At 41.4% G+C, this 16,072-nt stretch overlaps 1 protein-coding gene across 8 annotated transcripts in view; it reads right to left on the bottom strand.

Moving 5' to 3' along the window:
- Positions 1 to 16,072, bottom strand: part of ME2 (malic enzyme 2) — a 39,612-nt gene that overhangs the window by 12,132 nt on the left and 11,408 nt on the right. For 7 of the 8 annotated variants that reach the window (XR_012621520.1, XM_074811668.1, XM_074811670.1 and 4 more), the window contains 9 exons: positions 9,246 to 9,379; positions 7,707 to 7,856; positions 5,732 to 5,807; positions 4,810 to 4,971; positions 4,205 to 4,308; positions 3,761 to 3,870; positions 3,554 to 3,651; positions 1,063 to 1,176; positions 850 to 964 (listed from right to left, as the gene is read on the bottom strand). Coding sequence is in view for 7 of the 8 variants with exons in the window: in XM_074811668.1 (XP_074667769.1) it covers positions 850 to 964; positions 1,063 to 1,176; positions 3,554 to 3,651; positions 3,761 to 3,870; positions 4,205 to 4,308; positions 4,810 to 4,971; positions 5,732 to 5,807; positions 7,707 to 7,856; positions 9,246 to 9,379 (1,063 nt within the window). In the remaining variant the exon portion in view is untranslated. The remainder of the gene's footprint in view (positions 1 to 849; positions 965 to 1,062; positions 1,177 to 3,553; positions 3,652 to 3,760; positions 3,871 to 4,204; positions 4,309 to 4,809; positions 4,972 to 5,731; positions 5,808 to 7,706; positions 7,857 to 9,245; positions 9,380 to 16,072) is intronic. The other variant, XM_074811674.1, reaches the window with a different exon arrangement.

The following is a 16,072-nucleotide window of genomic DNA, read 5'->3' as shown; positions in this document are numbered from 1 at the left end:
AAGTGGGAACTCCAGGTTCTTCACAGATGATTTATCCTAGCTGGGTGTTAACTCTGCAGTGCACATTCCCTTGATACAGGTATCTCTGACCACACACATAGGTGGAAATACATTAAAAAAGTGGCTACAAACTTCAGGGTTTTGGCTACTCAGAAAAAAACTTTCCTTTTCCAAAGAAACCACGCGCAAAGGAAATTGCAGAGTTGTACCAGGAAACACCTGTAATCCCACCTGATCTGCAGACAGCCACAGTTATAAATCAATAAGTACATATTGATTTATATGTAAATATAAAAAATGTCAGTGACCTAACAGGTATTGGGGATGTGCAGCATGAAACAGCTCTTTCAAGCCATGCTGCTGGCAGATTCTAGCCAGAGAAGCTGACTAGAGGAAGAAAGGTCAGAAAAAAGAAAATTATCCAAGTTAGGGAACTCTTGTAAAGCAGAAAATGCGGTGTTTGTGACCGCTCTCTGTAGGGAATGTGTCTGGGAAAAAGGTTTTATTTTTGTCTTAGTGCCCTTCATTACAGTTTCAGTTCATTGTGGCCACGCAGGCCCTGAGAACATGCTCAGAGTTTTCTAAGAAAGGGCCAACACCAGCTGGACAAGGACTGGAGGAAACATTTAACAAGGACACAAGGTGCAGAGGAGCACCACAGCTGCAGCGAAGGATGCACTGAGAGCTAACCTGCAGCTCAGTATATTTTCAAGCAGCAAATTGACCTCGTTTTCATCTTATTTACACCGGCAGAAATGCAGATGGCTGTCACCGACCTCCTTGGAGCCACACGAGCAAATTAAACGCAGCAAATAACTAAATGATGGAAACAAAAATAACCTTACTTACCAATGATGGCTGAAGGCCTAAGTACGTTCACTGCCTCTACAAATGTCTTTGGTATCTGCTCTGGAGCCTGATGTGTAAATGGTTCTTGATTGGAATCGACCTTTTGTTCTCGGCCCTATAGATAAAAAGTTGATATTTTTTTTTTTTCGTGAGGGGGACACAGAAAGCACTGGCCATCTGTACTGTGGTATTTCAAGGAGGGTGCACCCCTACCTGAATTAATAAACCATATTTGTCAAACATCCATATTCTCCTGTAGGCTTCCTCAGCAGAAACACCGCTTTCCATCATAGCCATAACGATGAGGTTTGCAATTCCCAGGGCGGCCTTGTGGGTAAAAGGACTTTTGATTTTTAACAAGTCACAAAAGAGGTCCGTCACCACAAACACCACCCTGTTCAAGAACCCCACAAAAATCATTTAGTAAGTCAGCTCTGAAACACAAGCAGTGTTTGCCTCGATGGGGGCAGACTCCAGGGATCAACAGTGTCACACCTTCACAGAATGACAGAATCATCTGGGTTGGAAAAGACCTTGAAGAACCTCCAGTCCAACCATGAACCTCACACTGACCGTTCCCAACTCCACCACATCCCTCAGCGCTGGGTCAACCCGACTCTTCAACCCCTCCAGGGATGGGGACTCCCCCCCTGCCCTGGGCAGCCCATTCCAACGCCCAACAACCCCTTCTGCAAAGAAATCCTTCCTAAGAGCCAGTCTGACCCTGCCCTGGCGCAGCTTGAGGCCATTCCCTCTTGTCCTGGCGCTTGTTCCTTGGTTAAAGAGACTCATCCCCCCTCTCTGCACCCTCCTTTCAGGGAGTTGGAGAGGGCCATGAGGTCTCCCCTCAGCCTCCTCTTCTCCACACTAAACCCCCCCAGTTCCCTCAGCCGCTCCCCATCACACCTGTGCTCCAGACCCTGCACCAGCTCCGTTGCCCTTCTCTGGACACGCTCGAGTCATTCAATGGCCTTTTTGGAGTGAGCAAAAGAGAGCAGGCAGCTTTTGTGCGTACTGTGCCCCCACGCCTGTACCAGTTCAGCAGCCACGACTGGACAATATGAACAAATCTGTGCTGCAGCCCTCCTGTCAAGAAACCACGGTGTAGTGTTTTGTGCCCAACTGCTTTCTGAAGTGCTAAGGCTTAGAGAACAGGCCCAAGCCAGAGCTGACCTATAGATTAATCCTGTATATTTTATAACTGATAACCACTGTGCTAGTAGGCATTGTGCTGGGTTATAACAAACCACCTATGCTGATGTAAAAAGTGCTGAAGTGTTGAAGTGTTGAAGCCTGAACAACAGGCCCCGAGCCACAGCTGCTAACTTAGTATGTGATCATTAATGAAGTGTGTACGCTCGCTAGTGAAAGATGCAGCTTGGACAGAATATAATCAGCAGTGAGGATGAAATGCTGAGAGAATGTATCCAACCTCCCTTGTTCAGCCTTGTTCAAGGCTGAGAACCCAAGTGTTGGCCTTGTTAGACACTCCCTTGGTTCTCCACACAAGCCCTGGCCAGGCTTTGGGTGGAATCCAACAGGAGGATGAAACCAGAAATTTTCTGCTCAAATCAAAGGTGCCAGTTATTCTGATTTCCTGATTTTTGGTACATAAAGCTGGACCCGCTCACAGCGACTTTGGGTGCCTCACCTACGGGTGGACGCACCGCGTAGGATTTCCCACTTGCTGGGAAAGGCTCAACAAATCCTCGCTGGCTGCAGCCGGGGCTGCCCAGCGCCTGCGGGTCTGGATGTTGGTAACGTATGCAAGGGGTGATGGATCTTTATTAATTGCTGTTCTCTCTCTCATGTAGTAATGAGTTGATGCATTACCCTGTATTTTCCTATTTGTTTGCTTTAAGTGCATTATTCTGTCTTTTCTTACTGCATGTTTCCTGTATTACTCTGTTGTTATCACCAGTAAAATACACCTACTCTTGTCACTCTGCTGTCCGAGTTTAATTGCTATCCTTAATCAGCAAAACACTTTCCAAACCTCTCCCTGCTCCTGCTGCCTGCGATAAAGGCCTTGCAGGCAGAGGGCAGAAGGTAGATGCTGGCAGTGTTTCACTCCACGTCCCTTTTCTTGGCTCCCTGCACGCGCTGCTCAGGCTGGCAGAAGAAATAACAGAGAGGGAAGTGCAGAGCAGGGCTCAGTGCTCCGGCAACAACACAACACTGGCCAATTACTGCAATCAGGACCTTCCCCCGCTGGAGAAATTTTCAGCTAATTCAGTTATTTTGTCAGCACCACAGAAGCAATTTTGCTGATATATCCAGAAGCACGGTGCTGGTCCTGACACTGCTGTCCCCGTAAATAACTACTGTGTGCTGCAAACAGCCACTGATTTAACTGATTTAAGAAAACCACTGTGTACTTCTCTCCAATGTTATAAAAATTAACAAGATGTTCTTACCCTCTTTCTTACTTAATCATAATTTTTTGGTAAATTCCCCTTTAACTACACACAAGGCCCTGATGCTTTTTTCAAGTCTATGTAAGGAAGTGAGTCCTCGCAAAAGTTAAACACCTTTCAAATAATTATCTTTAAGCAGCTAGTCCCTTCTGTTAATGTATTTCAGCTGGCCTTATATAAAAAGTTCAGCAATGGGATTCAGAGAATGTGAATCTCCCCAAGTCCTACAGAACCAGAAAATATACAGTTAAATCTCTTGTTGCTCTAGAGCCTGTAAGAGAACTCACCTCTCCTGCTCCAAGGAACAGCACTTTCTGCTCTGCAAGTGGTCTACCAGTGGCTTTCTGTGCTGCCAGCAGTCCTGCCAAGGCCACTGAAGCTGTCCCTGTAAAAGCAGTACAAATCTAAGGTGAGCTGAACAGACCTACGTGGCAGACTATCAGTTTAGGCAAAGTTTCTGCGTATACATTAAGGAACATAAACAAAGGGCATACCTTGAATATCATCATTGAAGGTACAATATTTCTCTCTGTATTTTCTTAAAAACCGAAAAGCATTGTGGTTTCCAAAGTCTTCAAATTGGATAAGTGTGTTCTGGCCATACCTACAGAACAGGGCAAATATTCCTATCACTAAACACATAAAGAAATACCATCCTTTTAAAATAAATCCTGCAGGTGATCAGTTATCTTTGGGAAGAGGACGCCCTCACTGCCTAAACCAGTTTCATCTCTGTTCTGTGTATATTTAACAGACAACTACAAGCAGCATGTTGCAGGTGACAGAGAAAATCACTCCAGAGCCAGAAATACAGCCACGTCTCTTAAGTTCTAGTCCTGTCTTTATTCTTTAAATGACTGTTTCAAGGACAGTGTGTTACATGGGTTTTTTGCCAGCAGTTTTGGCCATACTTCCGTAGAGAATATTCAGTGTCATACCTGTCTGTAATGGCTTCCATAAATTCATCAATTAGGTCATCATAGACCTGGGAGCGATCCCTTTTTTGGTATAGGCCCATATAAAATGGATCTTTTAAGAGTGTCTGAAAAAGAATAAATCAGAGACAGCAGCAGGATGAATCACTTCCTCAATATACACTTTCCAGAGTTCACAGTAACACACTTCACACCGAAGATACTGCATTTATACAGCCAGTCTATATCAATGTTCAGTAATTTCAGCTGGCACTTGAGGTTGCTGATGGCTGCTTTTAAAATGGAACAAATCAATACTGTGAACAATAAACTGCTTTAATAAATCTGATTCACATTTCCAGCTTCTTAAAGTCAGGTCAACCTGACTGTCTATTTTACAGTGTTCCAGCATTCAAATTACTTCCAAATGCACCATTTCACTGACAAATTAACTGGCGTTTTTCCATCACTCATATGTGACTGTATAGTGAATTCCAAATCGTTTACCCTTCCATAAAATCTTTGGTTTTATCTTAAATAAGTGCTCAAACAAAAATCTTCTCTAATAGTACTAAATACTCCTACATAATAGGGATAACTTATGGCAGGTAAAGTTCAATCAAACTCACTGTATTATCAGTTCCAACGTCGATGCACACAGGTAAGCATTTATCTGGATGTATTCCTGCACAGGCTGTATACAAACACAGTTTTCCTACTGGAATTCCCATCCCATACACACCCAGGTCTCCAAGACCCAATATTCTTTCTCCATCAGTGACGACAACAGCCTGAAAACAAAAGCAAGTGAAATTATATATCATCACTGAAATTTGTAAAGTTTAGAGTAATACCAGTTGTGGTTTTTTTCCAGGCAAAAATTCAGGTATGTTTGCACAAACAAACAAAGAACGGGTGACAAGGAATATTTTACTTGAAGCAATAATGTTTAATGTCAGAATCTGCCGTGCTCCTTTTTCTTTGCTGAAATCCACTGCCCAAACCCTTGAAAGCTACGTGGGAAGGATCCAAGCTGCCGTGTGGAACTGCAGCTTGTAACTTGGGTTTATGGTTTCCACTTGTAAATCCAGACATCAAAAAGTTTGTATAAGTATCATTCACCTCATCTCCCCTTGTGGTTCTCGACCCAGCTGGGTCAGACTGGATTTAATGGCAAAATCTGGGCCTCCCAACTACCACGTCTGTGTCCTAAACTGAGGACAAGATCATTTCTCCTACTGCTACATAACACAGTAAGACCCAGAGGTTCATCCCCCAACACCTACCCAAAAGGTGGAATAATGAAGTAAAATAAGTTTGACAAGAACAGTTCGCATCATCACTGTTTACTCAAACCATAAACCTCATATTTAGGATAAAACACTGTTCTTCAAAATAGACATTATCTTCACTGGCTGTATTTCACCATCATCGTCAAATAGCTAAGGATCAATTATTTAGTATTTACATTTCCATCAAATACTAACAAATCTTGGAAAGCTCAACTGAGATTAAATAAGAACCAGAAAAAAAATTATACAGTGGCAGTACCTTAACGTCATTCTCTGGCCAGTTGTTCACAATTGACCTTATATGGCCTCTGTCTGAGATAGAAATAAATAATCCTCTGAAAGAAGAAAACAAAGCAGATATATTTTGTAGGTGGCAATTAGAAATTTCACCTTGCTTTGTAAAACTAAATGTCAAACAGTACAATTTTCTTAAAATTTAAAGCGCTGCAATCACTGCTATGAATCACCCGAAGGACAATTTCTAATACACAAGTTTATTTGGCTGCTTTGACACTTTAAAATAAGAACACAGAGAAAATACTTTTCATGATGCTACATGGGTTTTACACTACTGCAGATAATTCACCTTTAATACTCCTCTAGGGCAAAACACCTCTGGTGTTAACGTCAGACATGACAGGATCTACACTCTCCTGTAAGGCTATGAGAAGCGAACACGATCTTAAGCCTGGCTTTACCTTAGTGAGTCTCCGTTCATCACATTACACAAGGTGAAGGGAGGGAAAAGAAAGGAAAGAGAAAGACAGGGACTGAGCATACTGTCTTCTCCAAGACCAGGAGGAGAACAGCATTTCCCACTGCTGAGGGCTCCTCCACGGGAACACAAGGAGGGGAGCAAAGGTGAAGAGAAATGTCTGTATTTCTTCTGCTTGAGCAAGAGCAGTTGTTAGGAGGAAAGGGGGCAGGAAAGACTCAGTGAAGGTGGGAACAGGTAAATCACCAACACTTGGAAAGTGCTGGTTCTTGGAAAGAAAAGGGCACAACCTGAGTTCCAGATCATGCTGCTGTTCCTTGTACAGACAACTTCTAGAGGGGGACACTTTTCAAACTGGTCTGTAATACATATGGAGACGTGGAAGGGGAAAGAAAGCCTGTTAGAACTAAGAGTCCATCTTTACAGAGTCACAGAATCATCTTGGTTGGAAAAGCCCTTGAAGATCCTCCAGACCAACCATGAACCTCACACTAACCGTTCCCAACTCCACCAGATCCCTCAGCGCTGGGTCAACCCGACTCTTCAACCCCTCCAGGGATGGGGACTCCCCCCCTGCCCTGGGCAGCCCATTCCAACGCCCAACAACCCCTTCTGCAAAGAAATCCTTCCTAAGAGCCAGTCTGACCCTGCCCTGGCGCAGCTTGAGGCCATTCCCTCTTGTCCTGGCGCTGGTTCCTTGGCTCAAGAGGCTCATCTCCCCTCTCTGCACCCTCCTTTCAGGGAGTTGTAGAGGGCCATGAGGTCTCCCCTCAGCCTCCTCTTCTCCAGACTGACCAACCCCAGTTTCTTTCACAACCCCTGCCCCAGATCAGGAGCAAAATCATGAGTTTCTTACTGTCTTTATCACAGCAGTTGCACTACACAGCCGAGTCCTCACAGCAGTGAAGGATTAGCCCTTCCTCCACACAGCATTAAAGTCTTCAAGTGAGAGGGCTCTAGAAATACACTGAGAGTATCATGGAAATGAGCTGAAATGACTGCCAGTCTGAACTGGTTTCCTCAACACGAAATAACCTGAACAGTTGTTTTGAAGTCACTGCTGAAGCCAAACCAGATCCCAGCCAAGCTGGGGCAGAATAACTGAAAGCTGACTCCTAGTATCACAGCTTTAATGATCTCCAGAAATTTCCTCCCAATGCTCTGTCCCGATACAGATCTTCAGACTCCCAGATGTGATTCTGAGAGTTGGAGAAAGCCACAGCACTCTCCTCGGAATTAAAGAGCTGCATGGCATCTAGGAAGAGCTGGAAATGAGGCTGAAGCCCTGCACGTGTGCTATTTACATGACACATTACCACTTCTGTTTTCAAATGTTGTGTTTTCCAATATAAACTGGGTCTTGAGATATTATCTAATGGACTTTCACTGCCCTGAATTGACACCAAGTCTTGTGTAGCTGAATCCAAATGAAAATGAAATAAAACATTTCCAAACCTCAGGCAAGTATACGGAAAAAATGATACTAAGAGTAGCAGCAATATGTATCTATTGTTCTTACTTTGGTCTCCTGAAGATGTGTCCATACTGGGAGCAGGCAAGGCCTACTGTTGGTGTGTATACAATTGGCATTAACCGCTCAATATCATCTTGTAACACCCTATAGAATAATTTTTCATTTCTCTCTTGGATTCCCATTATGTAAATATACCTGAAATTAAGCAAAAGAAAAAAAAAAAACAACACCACTTATTGTTTCACATTTACACTTATTTAAAACACCGTGCAAAATCTCAAAGCAAAAACCAAACTTGCTTCGTAATAATTCTCCATGAAATTCCTGCTTCCACTTGAGTTGGGCTTTGAGCATTAAACAAAAGTTGGAAAAGAGAGAGTAGCAGTACTAAAAAGCTGAAATAAAAATACTGACACACCATGCACGCTAACAAGTCAATGTGCAAACGTGCATTGTGATAAAAGATAACCCATGGATTGATTACAGCATGCAGCTGGGAGTCTCGTTACTGTTAAAAATTATCAGTGAAAGAATTTTTCATCCCAAAAAAGGAAGATCTTGACAGTAAGGTCTTGTTAATCCTAACATTTAACACAGTTATAAACCAAATTAACTCCTAACAGAAAGTTCATTTAAGGACCTACCTAGGTGTGTAAATTAAACCTGCATTTTTGCAAATTTACCTACAATCTACCATGCATCAATTTACAGTCAGTCTTGCTGACCCAACAACATAAAGATAATGAATTAGTGGCTCATCTCAGGCTACAGCAACCAGGCACTTTGCCAATACGGATGACATGACTGTTGCAGATCAGCAAGTGACATGATGTGGATTCAAAAGTCATCTTTCAGTTTTCATGAGAACAAAAGAGGTTTGATGTGGTCCAGTAAGCTTCAAACCATTCCAGTGCTCCTCCTGCCTTTAGGAGACTGTGTATTTTTACATGCAGATATACACAGGCTTATATGACAACAGTAACAGGATGCTAAAAACATGCCAGTCTAAAAAACCAAATCAAAATCCTTCACATTTTTTTCACCAAACCAGTGGGCTAAACAACAAAAAAATTGATATAAAAAAATTACACATTATGAGACTCAAAATTCTAACCCCGTAATTCCTTTCTAGCAGGAACTACTGTATATGATAAACACTGGTTTTCATGCCTAATCATCAAACCCTCAATTTACCTTCATTCTCACAGTTTTTTCTAGCATGCGCTAGCTGCCCCCTCCTCTCCCCCAACAGTTCTGTCCTCTAACAACCTGCCACCTAAATCTTACAGAATATTACAGAAATGCATATTACATATTACAGCAAGGTTTGCAGCTTTCTCACTGGCTAATTTGTCCACATTCTTTTTCATTACCATATGACTATGGAATATAAAAAAAAAAAAAGCTCCCCAACCTCATTCAGCCACATGATGGATGAAAGCAGTTTTCTGGGCAAAAGTAAAAATAACCAACAACTGAAAAACCCAGTGGAGGCACAAAAACCTCGTGTGGTCATCCCCGTGCAATATTTTACAGCAATTTGCATTTACTTGAGTGACACAACAAGGCCAGAGGAGCGCTTACTTTTCCAAGGGGTCGGTCATTTTTGCCAAATTCTTATGGAAACGTAAGGCTTGGATGTCTTGTGTCTCTATTTTAGGAGGTAGAAGTCCTTGCAACCCAAGCATTTGTCGTTCATGTAACGTAAATGCCATACCCTGAAAACAAGAGAGGTGAGAAATAATTAGCTGTTCTTCCTCGAGCATTTCTGTTTACAATCTATTTCTATTTGCCATTTCTGACTACCCCCTGCATCCTTTTCTCACGGCAGGTGCCACAGCGGGCAGGGTTTGGATATATTTGCCTCTGCTGGGGTTCTCCTCATCCTTTGTGGGTATCCCCTTTGCCCACAGCTTTTCCACATCTCCGAGTCCTCGTGCCTTTTGCCACCTTTCATTTTCCTCTGTGAAACTGGAGAACAACTAAGAGATCCCCCCCCAGACAGGCTAAGGTTTAAAAGTGAACTAACAGCTGCTTCTTGAATTGTTTCATAGGAACATAAGGTGGACCAAGAACATGTGGGTCACCCAGTCTGGGCCCTACAACCACAGACAGTAACATTTAGTCCTCAGAGGTTTATCTGAATCGCTCCATTTGCTGCTTTTCTCTCCAAATTTTCAGTAATCCAGCCAGATCCCAAAGTTACTGAATCACCCTAACGTTTCTATTGAGATCACAATTCAACCCAAATCCTTCATTTTTATTTAGGGCTAGAACTAATCTATTCATCTTCAACCGTAGTTGTCTACTACTAAAAAGCCTCATTTGTAACAAATTAAGCCTCAGAAGAGTTAAACTGCGAAAACAGTCCACCACTTCCATTCTTCTCTGTTTCAAGGTGGATGAAGAGTTTTAATTTTTGTCATTTAAATACTAATTTGAATTATTTCACAGTAACATTCAATAAAACTGGCTTTTCACTTAGTACACAGAACAAGTGTAAGTGGAGACTGACAGGCATCTTCTCGGGGCAACTAACTTTAAGTTTGCTACTTCCAAAACAGCAATGATAAACTTTCCTTATTTCAGTTTATCCAACGGGGTCAGTTCAGTGAACGATCAAATCAATATTTGCGAGTGCAGGAGCTGAAAAGCCAAGAAAGCCTTTGTTGGGCCAAAGCTGTGCATCAATCTGTGAGCAAAAGCAGAATTGGGAAGGGAAAGGTCTACTAGCTGTAATGTTTTGAAAGAGATGGAAACAAGAAACATGAGTTCTGCTCACAAACAACACTTCCTTTGTTTACTAAAGCAGCTAGATTAAAAACCAAGAGCACATTTTCTCAGATTTCCCCACGCTGGAAGCAGATTCTTACTGCCAAGTGAAAAAACAAAAAGGTTTAAAAACGCTTTATAAGGTTTGTTTTATCCCTTGTAATTACACTCCAAATTCCTCCTGCAATCGGAAAAACCACAAGAAAAAAATTAATATTTTCCCACACTTGAATGGTTTACAACGAATATAACTACTCCTTAGGAAAAAAACATAATTAAAATAATTAGTATTTTTGTATAATATTTCTCTTTGCTTATTTAAATCACATTTATCATCAGTTGTTTTGACTACACTGATTTAAGCAGCTCACCTGCTTTTCTGTACTAATTCTAGAATATGTTCTAAAGTAATAAAATATTTGAAGAGTTAGCAAGAAGAAAAGAACAAAACCAAAAAACTTCAGTTTTGCAAAAAATACTTGCAAATATTTTCTTACAAAAAACTGTAAGTTTTAACCCTAAACTAGATCAATGCTTTGGATTTCTGACAACCTTCCATGTAGTAGATTTGACCTTAAATACTGAACTCAATTTATCCTTTTCCTGCTATCTGAGTCATTCACAAAGCATTGTTTTCTTTCCTCATGTAATTGTTATTCTTAAGTATTCTTCCAAGATGGTCTGTAGATAAATTTCAGATTATGGTTTATCCCTGAACTTTTTACCCTTGTTGCTGGTCTTTTGCTGGGTGTAACAGTCACTTTAGCCACATGATATTTTTTTTCTGAAAAATGATTTGAAGAATCCAAAATTTCCACTGAGAACACAACCAGCAAGCAGCACTGGCTTGAGAAAAAAGCACCAGGAACACACACTGAATCCCATATTTTTTTTCCTATATTGCAAAGGATCTGCTTTAGTTTCACTTCTGCATATTTCATGAGAAATACTGAAAAATTCTCTAGGAATGTAAATGCATCTTCCGAAGTTGCACGGCGCAAACACATCTCGGCTATCCTTAACGACCCCCTAAGTTGTCATCATCAGCAGTTTATGGCTATTTAAAACAACCTATTTCCCAAGACAAACTGTACTTGCAGTGCAAGTGATTTAGGACACAAAGCTGAGAACAGCTGGTAAACATCTGTAATATTTTGACTGTTACTTTAGGCACTACAAAACCAAAAATGATGCCAAACGATTTATGATATTAAGAAGCAAAAAAAAAAAAAAAAAAAAAAAGCTTAGTCTCTTTTCAGAAGATATATAAACACTGCCCAGTAAAACCACTAATGTCACTAGTTTAAGGCATGTCAAAGGCCAGAATCCCTTCAGTGGTACCATACTACTGACATTTTACACTAAACTAGCTGAAATATCTCACTAGTAAAACCTACGTCCTCCCCATCAGCAACTCTCAAGTCCCTTAAAACTAAAATCTACCTAATTTCTAATTTCCACTATTAGCATGACACTGGGACATGGCTGTTTCTTAATTTCCCTGTACAGCGAAACCAGTGACCTTAAACTACCAGGATCCTTAATAATATCAAATTAGTACTAAGCAGAACAGCCACCCATCTTTATTCAGTTTATTCACTTTTTTTTCAGTCTATAGGCAACCTGGTTTTTCAGTGTATCTGGAGTTACAGTAACATTAAACACAGTGAATTCTTTAAGTGGTACTAAGTACTTCCAGCTGTTTATTTACATGAAAATTAGATTTTACCACATTAAAAAACGCTTTAATTTTTGCCCAGGCCTAACTCAGGAACCCAAATGCCGTCAGCCTCCATACAGAAATTTAATCCTCGTTCCAACTAGGACAGAACAAGTTTAGTCCAGAGCAGCACTATAAAAAACCCAGAGCCCTTCCAACACTTGCTGTATTCCCATTCAATATCTTGGTCCATGACCATCAGCTGCCTCCTGTTTTGGATTTGGGATTGCAGCTCGTTTGCACCTCTCAAGACAGAGATTTTTCTTAAACTAGTGTGCCTAGGAGCTGCAGTATTACAAATTTCCTAACCTTTTCCCTCCTTTTCTAAACCCCAGTACAGTTTGCCAGAACCAGCGATCAGGCCCCAGTGAATGAGGAGGCTCTCAGCAATTTGCAGCAGCAGGATTGATGGTCTCAAAAGCACTTAAGACCCCAGCACTTACTTAAGGGGCAAATTCCCTCTGGTTTCCACTGGGATTAAATGTCTAAATACGGTAATGATCCCAAAAAGGGATCACTTTTTGGTTTCTTTTGACCCACAGTGCTAGGTGTCTTTTCTCCGAGTGTTACGCGCTGATTTACACTTAGATTAGTTTCCTTAATCCTCCTTACAGCTCCGAAAAAAAAAGGTGTCCTTTCTATGATAAAGCAGGGAACACATCTAGGAGAAAACCCAGCACACTTCAAAGACCACAAACGAATTAATTAATACTCACGGATAAATTTATTGCAACAAAACCAACATACTGCCATGGGGGGGGGGGGGGGGAAAAAAGCAAGTAAAATGAAACGTTGACAGTTTTTTAGTCAAGACAAGCTCACACTGAATCACCACATACTGTGCCTTTAATCCACAAACGATCTGGGACGGGGATCTCACTTCGGCCCTAACAACTGGGCTCTACCACACAAAGCGAGTGGTGCTATAAATACCAGCATATAAAAATTCTAGTTGCCAACTTTGGATGAAGGTGAACAGGAGACCTGAATCCTGCAAGTGTGACTTTTATAGCACCGCTGAGTAAGTAATACTGAGAGGTTTCTAAGCAGAGAAGTACTAGTGGTGATAATTTTTTCCCCACTTGCAAAGTTTTGCAGGCATGCGTGTATCGGAGGGGATACTTTTACCTGATACTCTCAAGCATTCTGAAAACCTGTAGAGTTTACAACAAATAACCCATTCAAAGCCCCTGATAAAGATGTAAATGCAGAATATATCCAAACATGCCACTGTTTGGAAAATGAGTTAGCCTACTTCACAGATTTAATCAAACGGTTTTCGTGTAATTTCTAGTCCTTATTATATTCAGCAGCACACAGGAGGCTTTGAAGTAGCATCATAAACATTTTTAAAATAGATTTTACATTGGATTGTGGGCTGCTGCTTCTCTTAACTCTGCTTCCTTTTGCTAAATCACAAAGTTCACTGTTGCACAACGTCTCCCCTGCAAATTAAAAAAGTTCACTCATACGAATCAAAGGTGTATCTGCTATCTCAACCATAGATTCAAAGTTTCTCTGTGTTTATGAGAACAGTGTAGAATATGGAAATCTCCTTTGATTTCTTTCCTCCTTCATTTTTTTAAACTCAATCTCATATCTTTATTCTTCCCGAAACAGCATAGGATATACACCAGAGGGTGTGGCTGATCGAGCACAGCGATCTGCTGAACTGTGGAAGGATCCAGACCTTCCCCAGGTTATCCAGCCTTTAAAGACCTCGGTCTCTCAGCAGGCAAAGCTGCCACGAGCTCTTGTACCGCCTCTGTTCTGTGTGAAACCAGATGTAAATAAATCACTTTGGTTGCTGAACCAGACTTAGCAAACCCGCAGTAGCTCTCATTTACTAATGATGAGGCTTCAACTAAAAGCATTCCCCTGAAGAAAATGGGGAAAAAGTCAGGATCAGAAAGCCTTTATACACCAGCAAGGAAGTCATCCAGCCCTCTCCAGGGTTTGTTTCCAAGCACCAATGGTTATGGTAAAGCTGTACATATTGTAAATCATGAGTATGACGACTGAAATGGTTCAGCCACACCCTATGGCATCACTGAACGCCTCAGAGACATTTTATTAAACTGCTGTTTTTCTAACTGAGCATGCCATTGCTTTTGCTCCCCTTTAATGGCATCAGTCGTGCAATAAAAAAAAAAAAACAATTTCAAAACCAAGACAGCTTCCTTTCTCCACCCACCATCCCAGCAGTGCACGAGCCCCGAGCAGAATAGCTGATCTAAGTTAAATGTGGTGCAATGCCACCTATCACCTTTGGCACTTACAGCACCTTTTCAGCCAGATGATAAAAGCTGGTTACAGATTAAACAGTTCCATCTTTCCACATTTAATTCCCTTGAGAATCACACAGATCTCAAGGAAGCTGAGAAAAGCTGCAGAAGCTGCAGAGGCACGGCCGTGCAACCTCCATCCAACAAACCCGCCATCTCCAAACCAGTTGGGCAGGAGATTAAACTTGTGGTGGGACTTTTGGGCTGGGTGTGTGCGTGCACAAAGAAACCAGCAGTTTCTATCAGTTTCCTGCCTTCTAGGATCTTTCTTTACGACTGATCAGAAAGTGGTGGTAGTATTTCAAGCACTGAGCAACATGGCAATTACCATTTGCAGTACGTCTCCACATCCTGTTTATCCTGGTTTCCCCAGGAAGGCAGACAGGCCTTGCATATTCTACACCCTGGCTGCTCAACCCAACTGACACAGCCTAAAAAAATATTAAAATGAAATTAAATGTGTCAAACACCACCACGGTGAAGAAGGACGGGGGAAGGGGAAAGGCAGCACCTGCTTTTAGATCTTAGAAGTTCATACAATCTTTCTTCACATTCTCTTGTCCTATCCTATTTATTCTGACCAACTAGCTTTAATTTTGGGTTGTCTTTTTTTTTGTTTGCTTTTTATTCTGTATTGGAAACACAGTGTTTGGATATTTGCCAGAAGTCAGTGAGGTCACCTACATCTTTGTTAAGAAAACTGATTCTTTAAACAAATGTAATATCACAGTATCTGAAGTATTCAGTAAGGCATAGGTGAAAATAAATCGGGCTGAAAAAGTTGGGAATTAATACAGATGAAACTGTGATTAGTGGTCTTGCTAAATAGAACTTCTGAGAACATATGGAAGACAGACACTGGGCCAGTTTCTCAGCAATCGGTCTGGGATTAAACTGCCACTTGTGACACCATCAGTGATTTTTTTTTTTTTAATTTATCATGTATTCCCACGCACACATGCCCAGGCATATACATACATACAAATATGTGTGTGTTTAATGCAATGTCCTAAAGATATTTGCTGAAGCTACAAATCTGAGAGGCACTGTCAATACATGAGAATTGATATTAAAAAATGAAATAACCAAACAATATTGGGGAACAGAGTAACAGAAAAAGGAGTAATGGAACCAACTGTACAAAATACCCTTAGAGAGTAACAAGAATTGATGCCACAAGGTAGAAAAATCACCAACTAAAATACAGAAAGTGTCACAAATTATTCAGAGTCAAAAATTTGCTGCAAGCACACGGAAAGCAAACACAGGAATAATGTTACAGGTCACGTATTTCCAGTGAAGATAAAGGCCTGCTGATACCACTCTACGCCAAGGTCAGGGATCATCTCCTCATGCATCATCTGTTCTGTGCTGGAAGAAGAAATCCTGGCCCTTGAGTGAGAATCCAAAGCATTACCACCATATAAATAACAATTTAATTGCCAGTACTAAACAAATGAGACTGCCCTAACAGCGTTCTAAGCACCCAACAAGCTTAAAATGCTGCCTTGGCACAACAGGGATCTCCAGCAGAATAAAAGGTCCTGAAACCAATTAACTGTAATTTGAATCCCTGTCACAGAGCAGAAACCAAACATCATGGAAGATCGTAAATACGCACGGATGCCAGCAAC

Source organism: Strix aluco, chromosome Z, assembly GCF_031877795.1.
Source record: "Strix aluco isolate bStrAlu1 chromosome Z, bStrAlu1.hap1, whole genome shotgun sequence".
In the NCBI taxonomy this organism is placed as follows: Eukaryota; Metazoa; Chordata; class Aves; order Strigiformes; family Strigidae; genus Strix; species Strix aluco.
The sequence above is the reverse complement of the archived record's forward strand: the minus strand, read 5'-3'. Positions and strand labels throughout refer to the sequence as shown.